At 42.6% G+C, this 18,255-nt stretch overlaps 1 protein-coding gene across 1 annotated transcript in view; it reads left to right on the forward strand.

Annotated features, from left to right (window-relative positions):
* Positions 1-17,084, forward strand: part of LOC128662518 (guanylyl cyclase-activating protein 1-like) — a 200,693-nt gene extending 183,609 nt beyond the window's left edge. Inside the window, exon 4 of the mRNA XM_053716298.1 lies at positions 16,957-17,084. Coding sequence (XP_053572273.1) covers positions 16,957-17,084 — 128 coding nt within the window. The remainder of the gene's footprint in view (positions 1-16,956) is intronic.
* Positions 17,085-18,255: the final 1,171 nt, after the last annotated feature.

Raw genomic sequence — 18,255 nt, forward strand, 5'->3', positions numbered from 1 at the left:
CCTATTATAGACGTTACCACAGCAATTAGGGAACACAATAAGTAAATTACAACCAGTGTGTGTGATCAAGATCATATAGTGATCCGGATTTGTCTTGTGTGTACTTATAACTGAAAAATACTTTTAACCTAAAGTTATATTGTGTATTAAATGCCCAAGATGACTTTTGTCCCCAAACCTCTCCCTTACTAAGAGATTGGTTTCAGCTAAAACCTCTCGTTTACATAACTTCTATAGCTGATACTGCAGTACAGACATTTTCAGGTGGAGAAAACCGCTATTTCAAACTTTAAAATAAAGCTGAATGAGCAACTTAAGACTGTCCCACCTCCAAATAAGCCTTGTGAATCAAAAGTTTTAACCAAGATGCCAAAGAAATGGCAGAGGCTTTCTGACCTTTCCTAGGACCAGAAAAAACAACAAACAGACCAGAAAACTTCCTGAAATCCTTAGTAGTTTCAACATATTTCAAATCTCTTACCACATCCAAAGAATGTAAAGATCTTTCAAGAGCATTCTTAGGATTAGGACACAAACAAGCAACAACAATTTCCCTACTAATGTTGTTAGAATTCACAACCTTAGGAAGAAATTTAAATGAAGTCCGCAAAACTGCCTTATCCTGATGAAAAATCAGAAAAGGAGACTCGCAAGAGAGCAGATCATTCAGAAACTCTTCTAGCAGAAGAAGAAGCTTGATATGAACCAAAGCCTGAACAAAACAATGAATATCAGGAAGTTTAGCAAACTTTCTGTGAAATAAAACAGAGCAGAGATTTGTCCCTTCAAAGTATTTGCAGACAAACCTTTATCCAAACCATCCTGAAGAAACTGTAATATTCTAGGAATTCTAAAAAATGCCAGGAGAATTTATGAGAAAAACACCATGAAATATAGATTTTCCAAACCCGTTAATAAATCTTCCTTGAAACAGATTTACGAGCCTGTAACATAGTATTAATCACAGAGTCAGAAGAACCTCTATGACTAAGCACTAAGCGTTCAATTTCCATACCCTCAAATTTAGCGATTTGAGATCCGGATAGAAAAATGGCCCTTGAGACAGAAGGTCTGGCCTTAAAGGAAGTGGCCAAGGTTGGCAACTGGACATCCGGACAAAATCCACCTACCAAAACCTGAGAGGCCAAGCTGGTGCAATCAGAAATACATGCGATTGTTCCATAATAATCTTGGAGATCACCCTTGGAAGAAGAACCAGAGGCAGAAAAATGTAAGCAGATTGGTAAAACCAAGGTACTGCTAACGCATCCACCATCTCTGCCTGAGGATCCCTGGACCTGGAAAGGTACCTGGGAAGCTTCTTGTTTAGATAGGAAGCCATCAGATCTATTTTGGGAAGACCCCACATCTGTACAATCCGACAAAATACATCTGGATGGAGAGACCACTCCCCTGGATGTAAAGACTGATGACCGAGATAATCCGCTTTCCAATTGTCTACACCTGGGATATGTATTGCAGAAATGGATGAAGACTTCTCCTGGATTCATTGAGGACTTATTGCTGCTTGGATGAAGACTTCTCCCGGCTAGATGAGGATGGATGTCCGGTCTTCAAAAACTGTGGCTCTTCGGGGGGGGGTTAGTGTTAGTTTTTTTTTAAGGGTTTATTGAGTGGGTTTTAATTTTAGATTAGGGACTTTGGGCAACGTAAAAGAGCTAAATGCCCTTTTAAGGACAATGACCATCCAAATGCCCTTTTCAGGGCAATGGACAGCTTAGGTTTGGGGGGTTGGTTGTGTGGGTTATGGGTTTTACTGTTGGGGGTTGTTTTATTTTTTTTTTTACACAGGTAAAAGAGACGATTTCTTTGGGGCAATGACCCACAAAAGACCTTTTAAGGGATCAGGGAACACCTCTCTTGCATTACACTGTCAGAAAAAAGGGTATGGTTGGGGTCCGTTTGTGAACACTTAGGATACAACTACTGTGGTTGTACCCTCAATGGATCATAATTACACCTTAAGGAGCTAATATGTACCATTTAGGGGTAAATAAGGTACAAATATGTTTCCAACTGTCAAAGGGTCCATTGGAAAAAGGACAGGGATATACCAATGGCACTACAAATTACATGAATGGGGGACTACTGTCTGATATTTGGATACTCCAGTGTAATAACTGTGAGTTCCAATGTAGGTGCTGTGTATAATAATAGCAAATTCAAACACAAAAGGAGGAGCGTAAAGGAACCCTCCCCTTTAGAGTATACACTAATAGCACTCCAGAGTCTAAAGAAATAAAGTGTATGTCATCTCACAGAAGGACACTGTTATGATAGTATATATGACACTATGGGTTAGATAGTCGAATAGATTAAAAAATAACTTTTATTACTAAGGTTTAAAAAGTGACAACAAACAACATACAATTAAAACTACGATGATTTCACACGAGTAGTTTCTATCTCTACTTTTCACGCTGATTTATCCTCCTCTCGTAGTTTTAATTGTTGTTTGTTGTCACTTTTTAAACCTTAGTAATAAAAGTTATTTTTTAATCTATTCGACTATCTAACCCATAGTGTCATATATACTATCATAACAGTGTCCTTCTGTGAGATGACATACACTTTAATTTGAATGATTATTTATTTAGACTCTGGAGTGCTATTAGTGTATACTCTAAAGGGGAAGGTTCCTTTACTCTCCTCCTTTTGTGTTTGAATTTGTCAAAGGGTCCATGTCTGTACCATTTAATCCCCCCAAAAAGGTACAATCACTTGTGTGACTAATAGATTGAGGGCGATGGGTTGTTCAATGCTGCCAAACCCTGCATGCCCATATAATTTATGCACCTCAATTATTCAATGAACACATAACTGACAGTCACCAAAAATGAATTTAACATACATGTACAGCAATGGTAAGGCAACAAAAAATACTTAACAACTCATATCTTCAATGATACTGTGTTGCTGGTTCTAAATAGCTCACAAGCACTTAACATTTTAATGCATTTAAACATAAAGCAAATATATTAACTTAAATTAAAAAGAAAAAAAATTGTTTTAAATTCTATAAAATAAACAAGAGCTGTTTAAGAACCTGTTTTTAAAAATAAAATAAAATTGTAACCGTTCCCCAATCACATAAATGGACATTGTGTAACACGCCATAGCGCCATCTGTTGGTTGAAAGTTCCTTGACATGTGTAACACAGCTCTATCTATTGATAAAAGGTTCATCACCAAAATGTGTACTGGGGAAATAGACTCATTTGCATATATTTTGCATAGAGTGACAATTCAATGTATGGTTGTGAGTTTTATTGCTTATCCCTCCCCTGAATCCCCCTTCCTTTCGTTAGAGTTATATTTTATTATTATGTTGTTTTCTATATGTTTTCTATATATTTATGTTTTATGTGGCGTGTCACCCTAAGTTAAATGGGGTGCTGTTAGAGTCTAGTACAGAGTCTAATAAAACATTTAAAGTAACTCCTTTTGGAACTGGTAGTTTAGCCTGGTTCTTTCAGGAATTCCAGTAGTAGCTTCACGATCTAAACAACTTTATTGTGGATATTGTAATATTGTCTGATCAAGAACACAGTTGGTATGGTAAATGCATATTTGAGTCTTAAAAATGTGATGGAACAGCATCCTATATAATAAAAGGCCAAGTGTGTTTGTCCGAAGCTGTCATGCGCAGTAGAGACTGTACGCGAGGACAAACACACCTGGGCTTCCCTCCCTACCTGAAAAGCCGGTGCGGGCAAAAGTGGGCGTGACGGGGACGTGGCTGGTCGCGCGCGTGAGGGATAGAGGGGAGAGAGATAGAAAGAGAAGGGGAGAGAGATAGAAACAGAGGGGGAGAGAACAAAATAGATGAGAGAGCAAGAGAGGGGGAGAGAGAGCAAAATAGAGGGGAAAGAGTAAAAGAGATGGGAATGAGCAAAATAGAGGGAAGAGTGAGAGAGAGCAAAAGAGAGGGGGAGAGATAAAATAAGAGGGGGAACGAGAGAGAGCAAAAGAGAGGGGGGAGAGAGCAAAAGAGAGGGATGGAGAGAGAGCAAAAGAGAGGGATGGAGAGAGAGCGCAAAAGAGAGGGATGGAGAGAGGGGGGGAAAGAGAGTGCAAAAGAGAGGGGGGAGAGAAAGAGATCGCAAAGGAGAGGGGGGAGAGAGAGAGAGAGAGCACAAAAGAGAGGGGGGAGAGAGAGAGAGTGCAAAAGAGAGGGGGGGGGAGAGAGAGAGAGCGCAAAAGAGAGGGGGGAGAGAGAGAGAGGGGGAGAGAGTGCAAAAGAGAGGGGGGAGAAAGAGAGAGCGCACAAAAGAGAGGGGGAGAGAGAGAGTGCAAAAGAGAGGGGGGAGAGAGAGCGCACAAAAGAGAGGGGGGGAGAGAGAGAGCACGCAAAAGAGAGGGGGAGAGAGAGAGCACGCAAAAGAGAGGGATGGGCAGAGAGGCAGAGCAAAAGAGAGGGGAGAGAGAGAGCGCAAAAGAGAGGGGGGATAGAGAGAGCGCAAAAGAGAGGGGGGATAGAGAGAGCGCAAAAGAGAGGGGGGATAGAGAGAGCGCAAAAGAGAGGGGGGTGATAGAGAGAGAGAGAGTGCAAAAGAGAGGGGAGAGAGAGAGAGAGCGCAAAAGAGAGGGGGGAGAGAGAGAGGGGGAGAGAGTGCAAAAGAGAGGGGGGAGAAAGAGAGAGCGCATACGAGAGGGGGGAGAGAAAGAGAGAGCGCATACGAGAGGGGGGAGAGAAAGAGAGAGCGCAAAAGAGAGGGGGGAAAGAGAGAGAGCGCAAAAGAGAGGGGGGAGAGAGAGAGCACGCAAAAGAGAGGGGGAGAGAGAGAGCACGCAAAAGAGAGGGATGGGCAGAGAGGCAGAGCAAAAGAGAGGGGAGAGAGAGCGCAAAAGAGAGGGGAAGAGAGAGAGAGTGCAAAAGAGAGGGGGGATAGAGAGAGCGCAAAAGAGAGGGGAGATAGAGAAAGCGCAAAAGAGAGGGGGGATAGAGAGAGCGCAAAAGAGAGGGGGGAGAGAGAGCGCAAAAGAGAGGGGGGATAGAGAGAGCGCAAAAGAGAGGGGGGATAGAGAGAGCGCAAAAGAGAGGGGGGATAGAGAGAGCGCAAAAGAGAGGGGGAGAGAGAGCGCAAAAGAGAGGGGGAGAGAGAGCGCAAAAGAGAGGGGGAGAGAGAGCGCAAAAGAGAGGGGGAGAGAGAGAGCGCAAAAGAGAGGGGAGAGAGAGAGAGCGCAAAAGAGAGGGGAGAGAGAGAGAGCGCAAAAGAGAGGGGGGAGAGAGAGCGCAAAAGAGAGGGGGAGATAGAGAGCGCAAAAGAGAGAGGGGGGAGAGAGCAAAAGAGAGAGGGGGAGAGAGCGCAAAAAAGAGAGGGGGAGAGAGCGCAAAAGAGAGAGGGGAGAGAGAGCAAAAGATAAGGGGAAGAGAGAGCAAAAGAGAGGGGGAGAGAGAGAGCGCAAAAGAGAGGGGGGGAGAGAGCAAAAGAGAGGGGGGAGAGAAAGCAAAAAAGAGAGGGGGGAGAGAGAGAGCCAAAGAGAGGGGGAGATAGAGAGAGCCAAAGAGAGGGGGTAGAGAGAGCAAAAGAGAGGTGGAGCAAGAGAGCGCGCAAAAGAGAGGGGGAGAGCGCACAAAAGATGGGGGAGAGAGAGCAAAAGAGAGGGGGGAGAGAGAGAGAGAAAAAGAGAGGGGGGGGGGGAGAGCGCATGGGGTGGGACCGCTGTACTGCAAAAAATGGCCCGTGTGAATGGGCTTTATGACTAGTTTTTAATATTTTGTGTTGAATACAAATTTGTCATCATGAGGTACAAAGGGCTTGTCACTGGGCCAGTACCCTGGAAAGGGCAAATTTGCACCATTTTTAAGGGTACATTATTATACCATAGCATTGAGGTTCAATCTAGTCACCAAAGCTACATAGTTGCCTTTAAAAGGTACAATCTGCAAGGGTACCAATATGTACCCATGTTAAAGGGTACAGCTCATGTACATTTGAGGGTACTGACCCAGTGACAAGCTGTTGTACCCATAAAGGGGCACTTTTTGCACATTTTTTCTGACAGTGTAGGGTAGTATAGTCTAGTTCTCTATTCACACAACAAAAATGCTGAAACCTTTAGATGGTCATGCATAGGGGGAGATAGGGAGAGACTACTGGCAAAACAAGAGGTCTACTGGATATTTACATTAAAGACCAGATATCCACAAGAGTTCCATTCAGATTATAATTTGATTATCTTTTGGCAATAGGAAGTGAAAGTAAACTTCAGTAATATTCTTTGTTCAATAATAATATGACTTTCATTCATCGTTTTTTACAATTTACCTGTAAACAATGCACAAACAGCACCAAACAATGTACAAACAGCACCAAACAATGCACAAACAGCACTAAACAATGCACAAACAGCACCAAACAATGCATAAACAGCACCAAACCATGCACAAACAGCACCAAACAATGCACAAACAGCACCAAACAATGCACAAACAGCACCAAACAATGTACAAACAGCACCAAACAATGCACAAACAGCACCAAACAATGCGCAAACAGCACCAAACAATGTACAAACAGCACCAAACAATGTACAAACAGCACCAAACAATACACAAACAGCACCAAACAATACACAAACAGCACCAAACAATGTACAAACAGCACCAAACAATACACAAACAGCACCAAACAATGCGCAAACAGCACCAAACAATGCGCAAACAGCACCAAACAATGCACAAACAGCACCAAACAATGCGCAAACAGCACCAAACAATACACAAACAGCACCAAACAATACACAAACAGCACCAAACAATACACAAACAGCACCAAACAATGCACAAACAGCACCAAACAATACACAAACAGCACCAAACAATGCACAAACAGCACCAAACAATACACAAACAGCACCAAACAATGCACAAACAGCACCAAACCATGCACAAACAGCACCAAACAATACACAAACAGCACCACACAATGCACAAACAGCACCAAACAATACACAAACAGCACCAAACAATGCACAAACAGCACCAAACAATGCACAAACAGCACCAAACAATACACAAACAGCACCAAACAATGCACAAACAGCACCAAACAATGCACAAACAGCACCAAACAATACACAAACAGCACCAAACAATGCACAAACAGCACCAAACAATGCACAAACAGCACCAAACAATACACAAACAGCACCAAACAATGCACAAACAGCACCAAACAATGCACAAACAGCACCAAACAATACACAAACAGCACCAAACAATGCACAAACAGCACCAAACAATACACAAACAGCACCAAACAATGCACAAACAGCACCAAACAATGCACAAACAGCACCAAACAATGCACAAACAGCACCAAACAATGCACAAACAGCACCAAACAATACACAAACAGCACCAAACAATACACAAACAGCACCAAACAATGCACAAACAGCACCAAACAATGCACAAACAGCACCAAACAATACACAAACAGCACCAAACAATGCACAAACAGCACCAAACAATGCACAAACAGCACCAAACAATGCACAAACAGCACCAAACAATGCACAAACAGCACCAAACAATACACAAACAGCACCAAACAATGCACAAACAGCACCTTAATTCCTTCTTTGTTTTCTTTTAGTTGCCAGTGGATCAGAGGAGACTGCTTTCCTCTGTAATATCCAAGTGTTGTAATAATCCCCAGCACCAAATATTATAAACAAACTTTAGAAATGTACAAACAAATGCAACGCTTCAGTCCCCTTAATCATGCATAGAATCAACAGGTGTGCACTGAGCCTTTATAAAGGGAAACTTTAACCCTCAAAATTACAATAATACAGCGCCACCTAGCTGTTGTCATATAACATAACAAGTTACCTTGCTTTTATATTTAATCCTTATTGATAAACTATTCTATAATACAAACCTATTAAAAGTTACCTATATTAGTCAAATGCCTCTAAATATTTCACCTTATAGAAACACAGCAAAATCTAACTCCCTATTTAGGCCCACAGGAATCATGGTGTTAGGTTTATAGATCCAGAAGGATTCCTTTTGTTCCCTATTACCTCCTCTAAGTAACCTACGTATGCCATCAATTATTTGCCACCTAAGCTGACTTATACTGTGCCCAGCCTCCAAATGACTGGAAAACGGCATTTAAATCTCCACAACGGATATTTGACCTGTGTTGACTCATCCTATCTATCACCTTTCTGGGGCGCGATCCGATAAAGAGCGTAGTTTGCGGCGCAAGCGAGGGAACCCCCCGCCGCCCGCAGTTTCAGCTCGCAACTCGAGCTATCTTATATATGGCGCCGTCAGAGGCTAAAGTGCCGTAAGTCTGACAAACCAGCGATGTCCAGAAATCTGCGTAAGCACAAATTTCTGGAGTCGCCAGTGACTTACGGCACTTTAGAAACTGCCGGCGCCTACAAAACCTGACTAAAGTTATAAAATCACCCGTACTGTCTAACACGCCTCCCAAACATAGCCCGACACGTCTAACCCTCTATCCGCTATCCCCCCTCACTATCCTAACAATAAAAAAATGTATTAACCCCTAAACCGCCGCTCCCGGACCCCGCCGCCAGCTATATTAAATCTATAACCCCCTAATGTGATCCCCCTACACCGTCGCAAGCTACATTACATACCCCCTAATGTGAGTCCCTTACACCGCCGCCATCTATCTTACCTACCCCTAAAGTGAGCCCCTACCCTGCCGCCATCTATCTTACCTACCCCCTAAACTGAGCCCCTACCCCGCCGCCATCTATCTTACATACCCCCTAAAGTGAGCACCTACCCCGCCGCCAGCTACCTTACCTACCCACTAAAGTGAGCCCCTTACACCGCCGCCATCTATCTTACCTACCCCCTAAACTGAGCCCCCTACCCCGCCGCCATCTATCTTACCTACCCCCTAAAGTGAGCACCTACCCTGCCGCCAGCTACCTAACCTACCCACTAAAGTGAGCCCCCTACCCCGCCGCGTCTATCTTACCTACCCCCTAAAGTGAGCACCTACCCCGCCGCGTCTATCTTACCTACCCCCTAAAGTGAGCCCCTACCCCGCCGCCAGCTACCTAACCTACCCCCTAAACTGAGCCCCTACCCCGCCACCATCTATCTTACCTACCCCTAAAGTGAGCACCTACCCCGCCGCCAGCTACCTTGCCTACCCCCTAAACTGAGCCCCTTACACCGCCGCCATCTATTTTAAAAATATTAACCCCTAATTTAATCCCCCTACACCGCCGCCAGCTATATTAACCCTAATTATATTAGGGTTAATATAGTTAATATCGTTATTATAATATATATATACTAGTCCTAAAGCCCGTGTACACGGGCCAATTTTTTAGGTACCGCGGTTCCAACCCTTGCTCCCTCTCTCTCCCCCCTCTCTTTTGCGCTCTCTCTCTCCCCCCCCCCTCTCTTTTGAGTTCTCTCTCTCCCCCTTATTTTGCACTCTCCCCCCTCATTTTGCTCTCTCTCTCCCCCTTTTTTGCTCTCTCTCTCTCCCCCCTCTTGTTCTCTCTCTCCCCCCTCTTGTTCTCTCTCTCCCCCCTCTTGTTCTCTCTCTCTCTCTCTCTCTCTTTTAGTGTTTATATTTATTTTACAGGTAACTTGGTATTTATTTTAACTAGGTACAATAGCTATTAAATAGTTAAAAACTATTTAATAGCTACCTAGTTAAAATAATTACCAATTTACCTGTAAAATAAATCCTAACCTAAGTTACAAATACACCTACACTATCAATAAATGAAATAAACTACAAATATCTAAACTAAAATACAATAAAATAATCTAAACTAAATTACAAAAACAGACAAACACTAAATTACAAAAAAAAAATATTACAAGATTGTTAAGCTAATTACAACTATTCTAAGCCCCCTAATAAAATAATAAAGCCCCCCAAAATAAAAAAATTTCCCTGCCCTATTCTAAATTAAAAAAGTTCAAAGCTCTTTTACCTTACCAGCCCTTAAAAGGGCCATTTGCGGGGCATGCCCCAAAGAATTCTGCTCTTTTGCCTGTAAAAGAAAAACACAATACCACCCCCAACATTACAACCCACCACCCACATACCCCTATTCTAAACGCACCCAAACCCCCTTAAAAAAACCTAACACTACCCCCCTGAAGATCTCCCTACCTTGTCTTCACCCAGCCGGGCCGAACTCTTCATCCGATCCGGGCGATGTCCAATCAAGCGGCAGTGAAGTCTTCTTCCATCCGGGCGATGTCTTCAATCAAGCGGCAGTGAAGTCTTCTTCCTTCCGGCGATGTCTTCAATCAAGCGGCAGTGAAGTCTTCTTCCTTCCGGCGATGTCTTCAATCAAGCGGCAGTGAAGTCTTCTTCCATCCGACGATGTCTTCTTCCATCTGGCGATGTCTTCAAGCAAAGCGGCATCTTCAATCTTCTTTCTTCGCTCCTCTGCCGCGGAGCATCCATCCGGCACGACGACTTCCCGACGAATGAGGTACCTTTAAATGATGTCATCCAAGATGGCGTCCGTCGAATTCCGATTGGCTGATAGGATTCTATCCGCCAATCGGAATTAAGGTAGAAAAATCTGATTGGCTGATTGAATCAGCCAATCAGATTCAAGTTCAATCCGATTGGCTGAACCAATCAGCCAATTGGATTGAACTTGAATCTGATTGGCTGATTCAATCAGCCAATCAGATTTTTCTACCTTAATTCCGATTGGCTGATAGAATCCTATCAGCCAATCGGAATTCGACGGACGCCATCTTGGATGTATTTGTAACTTAGGTTAGGTATTATTTTACAGGTAAATTGGTAATTATTTTAACTAGATAGCTATTAAATAGTTATTAACTATTTAATAGCTATTGTACCAAGTTAAAATAAATACCAAGTTACCTGTAAAATAAATATAAATTATTAATTACATTGTAGCTATCTTAGGGTTTATTTTATAGGTAAGTATTTAGATTTAAATAGGAATATTTTAATTAATAATATTAATATTAATTAGATCTATTTTAATAAGAATTTAGTTAGGGATGTTAGTGTTAGATAGGGTTATTATACTTAATATATATATATATATATATATATATTTATATATATATATATATATATATATATTATAATAACGATATTAACTATATTAACCCTAATATAATTAGGGTTAATATAGCTGGCGGCGGTGTAGGGGGATTAAATTAGGGGTTAATATTTTTAAAATAGATGGCGGAGGTGTAAGGGGCTCAGTTTAGGGGGTAGGTAAGGTAGCTGGCGGCGGGGTAGGTGCTCACTTTAGGGGGTAGGTAAGATAGATGGCGGCGGGGTAGGGGGCTCAGTTTAGGGGGAAGGTAAGATAGATGGCGGGCGGTGTAAGGGGCTCACTTTAGTGGGTAGGTAAGGTAGCTGGCGGCGGGGTAGGTGCTCACTTTAGGGGGTAGGTAAGATAGATGGCGGCGGGGTAGGGGGCTCAGTTTAGGGGGAAGGTAAGATAGATGGCGGCGGTGTAAGGGGCTCACTTTAGTGGGTAGGTAAGGTAGCTGGCGGAGGGGTAGGTGCTCACTTTAGGGGGTAGGTAAGATAGATGGCGGCGGGGTAGGGGCTCAGTTTAGGGGGTAGGTAAGGTAGATGGCGGCGGGTAGGGGGCTCAGTTTAGGGGATAGGTAAGGTAGATGGCGGCGGTGTAAGGGACTCACATTAGGGGGTTATACTTTTATTGTAGGTGGCGGCGGGGTCTGTGTGCGGCGGTTTAGGGGTTAATAACTTTATTAGGGATTGCGGCGGGGGATCGCAGTTGACAGGTAGATAGACATTGCGCATGCGTTAGGTGTTAGGTTTATTTAGCAGGTAGTTTAGGGAGTTACGGGGCTCCAATAGACAGCGTAAGGCTTACTACGGCTTCATTTTGTGGCGAGGTGAAAATGGAGTAAGATTTCTCCATTTTCGCCACGTAAGTCCTTACGCTGTATATTGGATACCAAACTGCGCTGGTTTGGTATACCTGCCTATGGCCCAAAAAACTACGGGCGACGGCAGAAATATACGGGCGTAACTTCTAGGTTACGCCGTATATAGGATACCAAACCAGTGCAAATTTCGGCGTCGCCGGCTTTTGCGGGCGACACTGCATATCGGATCCCTAGTCGTCCTCGAACAGGGACATTTTATTAGGTAAATGACATAGGATGAATCACACGTGAAATGTTCCTGAATTCTGAATTTTCTACCTGTTAAGGGGTGTAAAAAATCTTTACCTTTAATTACCGCATTACAACTGGCACATCCCAAACACGGGAAAGTGCCAGTATTTTTAGATGCAATATAGGTTTGGCCCTGTACTCCTCTAGATCCCACATCTTGTCTTTTAGATTAGGTACTGTTTTATAGGTCATGATGGGGGATCCCTAAAGGCTACGATGTCAGGATTACAATCCCGAAGAACATTCCAATGTTTGTGTATAATCTTAGATATATCTTTACTGTAAGGATTATACTGAGTACACTGTGGCTTTTTCTCGGTACTTCCTCTTTTTCTCCTCATTAACCAAAGGACCAGGGTAACCTCATGGGCATTTCATTTAATCTCTGTTCTGCCAATGAGTTATCTGTTACTATTCTTTTAACCCTTAGCATTTGGCTACGTGGGAGAGAATTCTTTAGTCGATCAGGATGACTATCATATGCTAATAATGTGTTTCTATCAGTGGCTTTTTGTCAATATTTACATTTAACAAACCACTAGAGTTCCTGTATACTACAGTATCTAAGAAAACAATACCTCACTAAAGGAAACCATGAATTTCACCCCATTGACAGCATTATTCAGCTGTTCATTTGTTTGTAAAAAAGTTATCGCCGTAATTTTGTCCTGTGTCTTAGAAGTTTTATTTAAATGAACTGTATCCATGAACAGCGCTGCGGAATATTATGGCGCTTCACAAATAAAGTATAATAATAATAATAATAATAGATTTTTGATACTGTCCTAATTCAACTCGTCAAAAGTTGCGGTTAGAGCAGGTTAGAAAAAAACTAACACCTGCGATCGCGGAATGAAAAGCTCAGTAACGCAGCCCCATTGATGTCTATGGGGAAAAAAAAGTTACGTTTAAACCTAACACCCTAACATTATCCCCACTTCTAAACACCCCTAATCTGCTGCCCCCAACATCGCTGACACCTACATAATGTTATCAACCCCTAATCCGCCTCTCCCAACATCGCTGACACCTAAATAAAGTTATTAACCCCTATTCTGCCGCTCCCCGACATCGCCAACACTATAATAAAGTTATTAAGTTATTAACCCCATTCCCCAGCACCCCAACATCTCCGACACTATAATAAAGTTATTAACCCCTATTCCCCCACTCCCCGACATTATTATTAACCCCTAAACCTCTTGCCTGCAACATCACTGCCACTAAATAAACCTATTAACCCCTAAACTGCCAGCCCCCCACATCACAAAAAACTAAATTAAACTATTAACCCCTAAACCTAACAACCCCCTAACTTTAAATTAAAATTACAATATCCCTATCTTAAACTAAATAAAAACTTACCTGTGAAATTAAAAAAACCTAAGTTTAAACTAACAATTAACCTAACATAACTATTATACTAAAATTAAAAAAGCTAAATTACACATTAACCCCTATGTTATTCCTGTATGAGTAACAAAGGAGGAAAATTGATTACTGTTAATAACATGCAGCTAGATTACAAGTTATGGCATTATGGCTGCTCACTAATTTCGTGTACGTTATTTTCATCGCTCACGTTTAATAGCGCTGCTATTACAAGTTCGGAAAAAGTAGGCTTGCGTGGGCGATATGGTGGCGTTGAGCTCCATACTTCACCCAAATACAAGCACTGCTTTGACGTGCTTGTGCACGATTTCCCCATAGACATCAATGGGGAGAGTCGGCTAAAAAAAGCCTAACACCTGCAATCGCGGAATGAAAAGCTCTGTAACACAGCCCCATTGATGTCTATAGGGAAAGAAAAAGTTACGTATAAACCTAACACCCTAACATAAACCACGTCTAAACACCCCTAATCTGCCGCCCCCAACATCGCCGCCACCTACATTACAGTTAGTAACCCCTAATCTGCCGTCCCCAACATCGCTGCTACCTACATTACAGTTATTAACCCCTAATCTGCCGCCCCCAAAATCGCCGCTACCTACATTAGTTATTAACCCCTAATCTGCCGCCCCGACATCGCCGCTACCTACATTACAGTTATTAACCCCTAATCTGCCGCCCCCGACATCTCCGGAACCTAAATAAAACTATTAACCCCTAATCTGCCGCCCCTTACATCGCCGCCACCTACATTACAGTTATTAACTCCTAATCCGCTGAACCTAACATCGCCACCACCTACATTACAGTTATTAACCCCTAATCTGCCATACCCAATGTCGCTGTCACTATACTAAAGTTATTAACCCCTAAACCTCTGGCCTCCCACATCACTAACACTACATAAATATATTAACCTCTAAACCTAACCCTAACATCTCCTAACTTAAATATAATTAAAATAAATCTAAATAAAACTTACAATTATTACCTAAATTATTCCTATTTAAAACTAAATACTTACCTATAAAATAAACCCTAAGCTAGCTACAATATAACTAATAGTTACATTTTATCTAGCTTAGGGTTTATTTTTATTTTACAGGCAACTTTGTATTTATTTTAACTGGGTAGAATAGTTACTAAATAGTTATTAACTATTTACTAGCTACCTTGTTAAAATAAATCCAAAATTACCTGTAATAAAACCTTACCTACCTTACACTAAAAACTAACATTATAATAAAATAAATTAAATTAATCAAATACAATTATCTAAATTACAAAAAAAAATAAACACTACATTACACATAATAAAAAACGAAATGATCAAAAATAAAAACAAATTACTCCTAATCTAATAGCCCTATCAAAATAAAAAAGCCCCCCAAAATAAAAAAAAAACCCTAGCCTACACTAAACTGCCAATGACCCTTAAAAGGGCCGTTTGCGGGGCATTGCCCCAAAGAAATCAGCTCTTTTACCTGTAAAAAAAAAAATACAAACAACCCAACAGTAAAACCCACCACCCACACAACCAATCCCCCCAAATAAAAACCTACCTAAATAAACCTAAGCTAACCATTGCCCTAAAAAGGGCATTTGGATGGGCATTGCCCTTAAAAGGGCAATTAGCTCTTTTACATTGCCCAAACCCTAAGCTAAAAATAAAACCCACACAATAAACCCTTAAAAAAACACTAACCCCCGACGATCCACTTACAGTTTTCAAAGACCGGACATCCATCCTCATCCAGGCGGTAGAAGTCTTCATCCAAGCGGCAGAAGTCTTCATCCAGACGGCATCTTCTATCTTCATCAATCCAGCGCGGAGCGGGTCCTTCTTCAAGACATCCGGCGTGGAGCACCCTCTTCTTGCGATCGCCGCTGGTAAATGAAGTTTCCCTTTAAGTGACGTCATCCAAGATGGCGTCCATTACATTCCGATTGGCTGATAGAATTCTATCAGCCAATAGAAATTAAAGGGGAAAAAATCCTATTGGCTGTTGCAATCAGCCAATGGGATTGAGCTTTGATCCTATTGGCTGATCCAATCAGCCAATAGGATTAAGCTCACATTCTATTGGCTGATTGGAACAGCCAATAGAATGCGAGCTCAATCCTATTGGCTGATTGGATCAGCCAATAGGATTGAAGCTCAATCCTATTGGCTGACTGCATCAGCCAATAGGATTTTTTCACCTTTAATTCCGATTGGCTGATAGAATTCTATCAGCCAATCTGAATTCAAGGGACGCCATCTTGGATGAGGTCCCTTAAAGGAACCTTCATTCTTCGTTAGCCATTAAGAGAAGAGGATGCTCTGCGCCGGATGTCTTGAAGATGGAGCCGCTCCGTGTCAGAAGGATGAAGATAGAAGATGCCATCTGGATGAAGACTTCTGCCGGCTTGGATAAAGACTTCGGCCCGCTTGGATGAAGACTTCTGCTGGCTTCGCTGAGGACTTCTGCCGTTTCGTTCTGGATGGATGTCCGGTCTTCAAAAACTGTAAGTGGATATTCGGGGGTTAGCGTTAGGTTTTTTTAAGGGTTTATTGGGTGGGTTTTATTTTAGATTAGGGTTTGGGCAGAAAAAGACCTAAATGCCATTTTAAGGGCAATGTCCGACCAAATGCCCTTTTCAGGGCAATGGGGAGCTTAGTTTTTTTTTAGATAGGATTTTATGTGGGGGGGTTTGGTTGTGTGGGTGGTGGGTTTTACTGTTGGGGGGTTGTTTGTATTTTTTTTTACAGGTAAAAGAGCTGATTTCTTTGGGGCAATGCCACGCAAAAGGCCCTTTTAAGGGCTATTGGCAGTTTAGTGTAGGCTAGGGGTTTTTTTTAATTGGGAGGGGCTTTTTTATTTTGATAGGGCTATTAGATTAGGTGTAATTAGTTTAAATATTTGATAATTTCTTTTTATTTTGTGTAATTTAGTGTTTGTTTTTTTGTAATTTAGTTAATTGTATTTAATTAATGTAATTTATTTAATTGTGATATATATGACTATATCTCTCAGCTGATTGGTTGGATTTTTTTCACTTTGGACAGTCTTTCCCCTTATTGGTCAGCTTTCTCTGGGTTGTTTCTATGGTATTGTTATTGTACTGTATGATCGTTTGAAATAAATATGAAGTTCTTGTAATAATATCAGAAAATATATGAGCCTGAGACCCACATCCTGTTATTACTGTGCCAATGACTGCCATACTCTGTGTGGCCTGTAATGAACCTAGGCCAGAATATGAGGGTATGGAACTCATGCCCTAATGGTCATATAGGAGATAGCACAGATAGTACCCAGATCCCTAGAGAATAGCAGCACCCTAAATGCAATATAACACTCTGCCTCTCTGCCTCTTTATTACAGGGGAGTTGTCTCTTGAGGAATTTGTTGAGGGGGCACGGAAGGACGAAGAATTCATGGATGTGATGATGAAGAGTTTGGATCTGACTCACATAATGACAATGATTAACAATCGTAGACACAGTGTGTGACCTAGTGGTGAAGGTTTAAGTGTCATAGGTGAAGGGGGGCACTGTATGCTATGGGGTGGGGGCACAGTCTCTGATATAGGAGTGGGAGCACAGTCTCTGATATAGGGGTGGAGTCACAGTCTCTAAAATAAGGATAGGGGCACAGTCTCTGATATAGGGGTGGGGACACAGTCTCTGATATAGGGGTGGAGTCACAGTCTCTAAAATAAGGATAGGGGCACAGTCTCTGATATAGGGGTGGGGACACAGTCTCTGATATAGGGGTGGAGTCACAGTCTCTGATATAGGGGTGGAGTCACAGTCTCTGATATAGGGGTGGAGTCACAGTCTCTGATATAGGGGTGGGGGCACAGTCTCTGATATAGGGGTGGGGGCACAGTCTCTGATATAGGGGTGGGGGCACAGTCTCTGATATAGGGGTGGGGGCACAGTCTCTGATATAGGGGTGGGGACACAGTCTCTGATATAGGGGTGGGGGCACAGTCTCTGATATAGGGGTGGGGACACAGTCTCTGATATAGGGGTGGAGTCACAGTCTCTGATATAGGGGTGGAGTCACAGTCTCTAAAATAAGGATAGGGGCACAGTCTCTGATATAGGGATGGGGACACAGTCTCTGATATAGGTGTGGGGGCACAGTGTCTGATTTTGGGGTGGGGCACAGTCTCATATAGGGGCAGGGGCACAGTCTCTGATATAGGGGTGTGGGCGAAGTCTCTGATTTGGGGGTGGGGCACAGTCTCTTATATAGGGGCAGGGGCACAGTCTCTTATATAGGGGCAGGGGCACAGTCTCTTATATAGGGGCAGGGGCACAGTCTCTTATATAGGGGCGGGGGCACAGTCTCTGATATAGGGGTGGGAGCACAGTCTCTGATATAGGGGCGGGGGCACAGTCTCTGATATAGGGGTGGGAGCACAGTCTCTGATATAGGGGTGGAGTCACAGTCTCTAAAAAATAAGGATAGGGGCACATACTCTGATATAGGGATGGGGACACAGTCTCTGATATAGGTGTGGGGGCACAGTCTCTGATATAGGGTGGGGGCACAGCATCTGATAAAGGTGTGGGGGCAAAGTTTCTGATATAGGGGTGGGGACACAGTCTCTAATATAAGGATAGGAGCACAGTCACTGATATAGGTGTGGGGGCACAGTCTCTGATATAGGTG

Source organism: Bombina bombina, chromosome 6, assembly GCF_027579735.1.
Source record: "Bombina bombina isolate aBomBom1 chromosome 6, aBomBom1.pri, whole genome shotgun sequence".
NCBI classification, from domain to species: domain Eukaryota; kingdom Metazoa; phylum Chordata; class Amphibia; order Anura; family Bombinatoridae; genus Bombina; species Bombina bombina.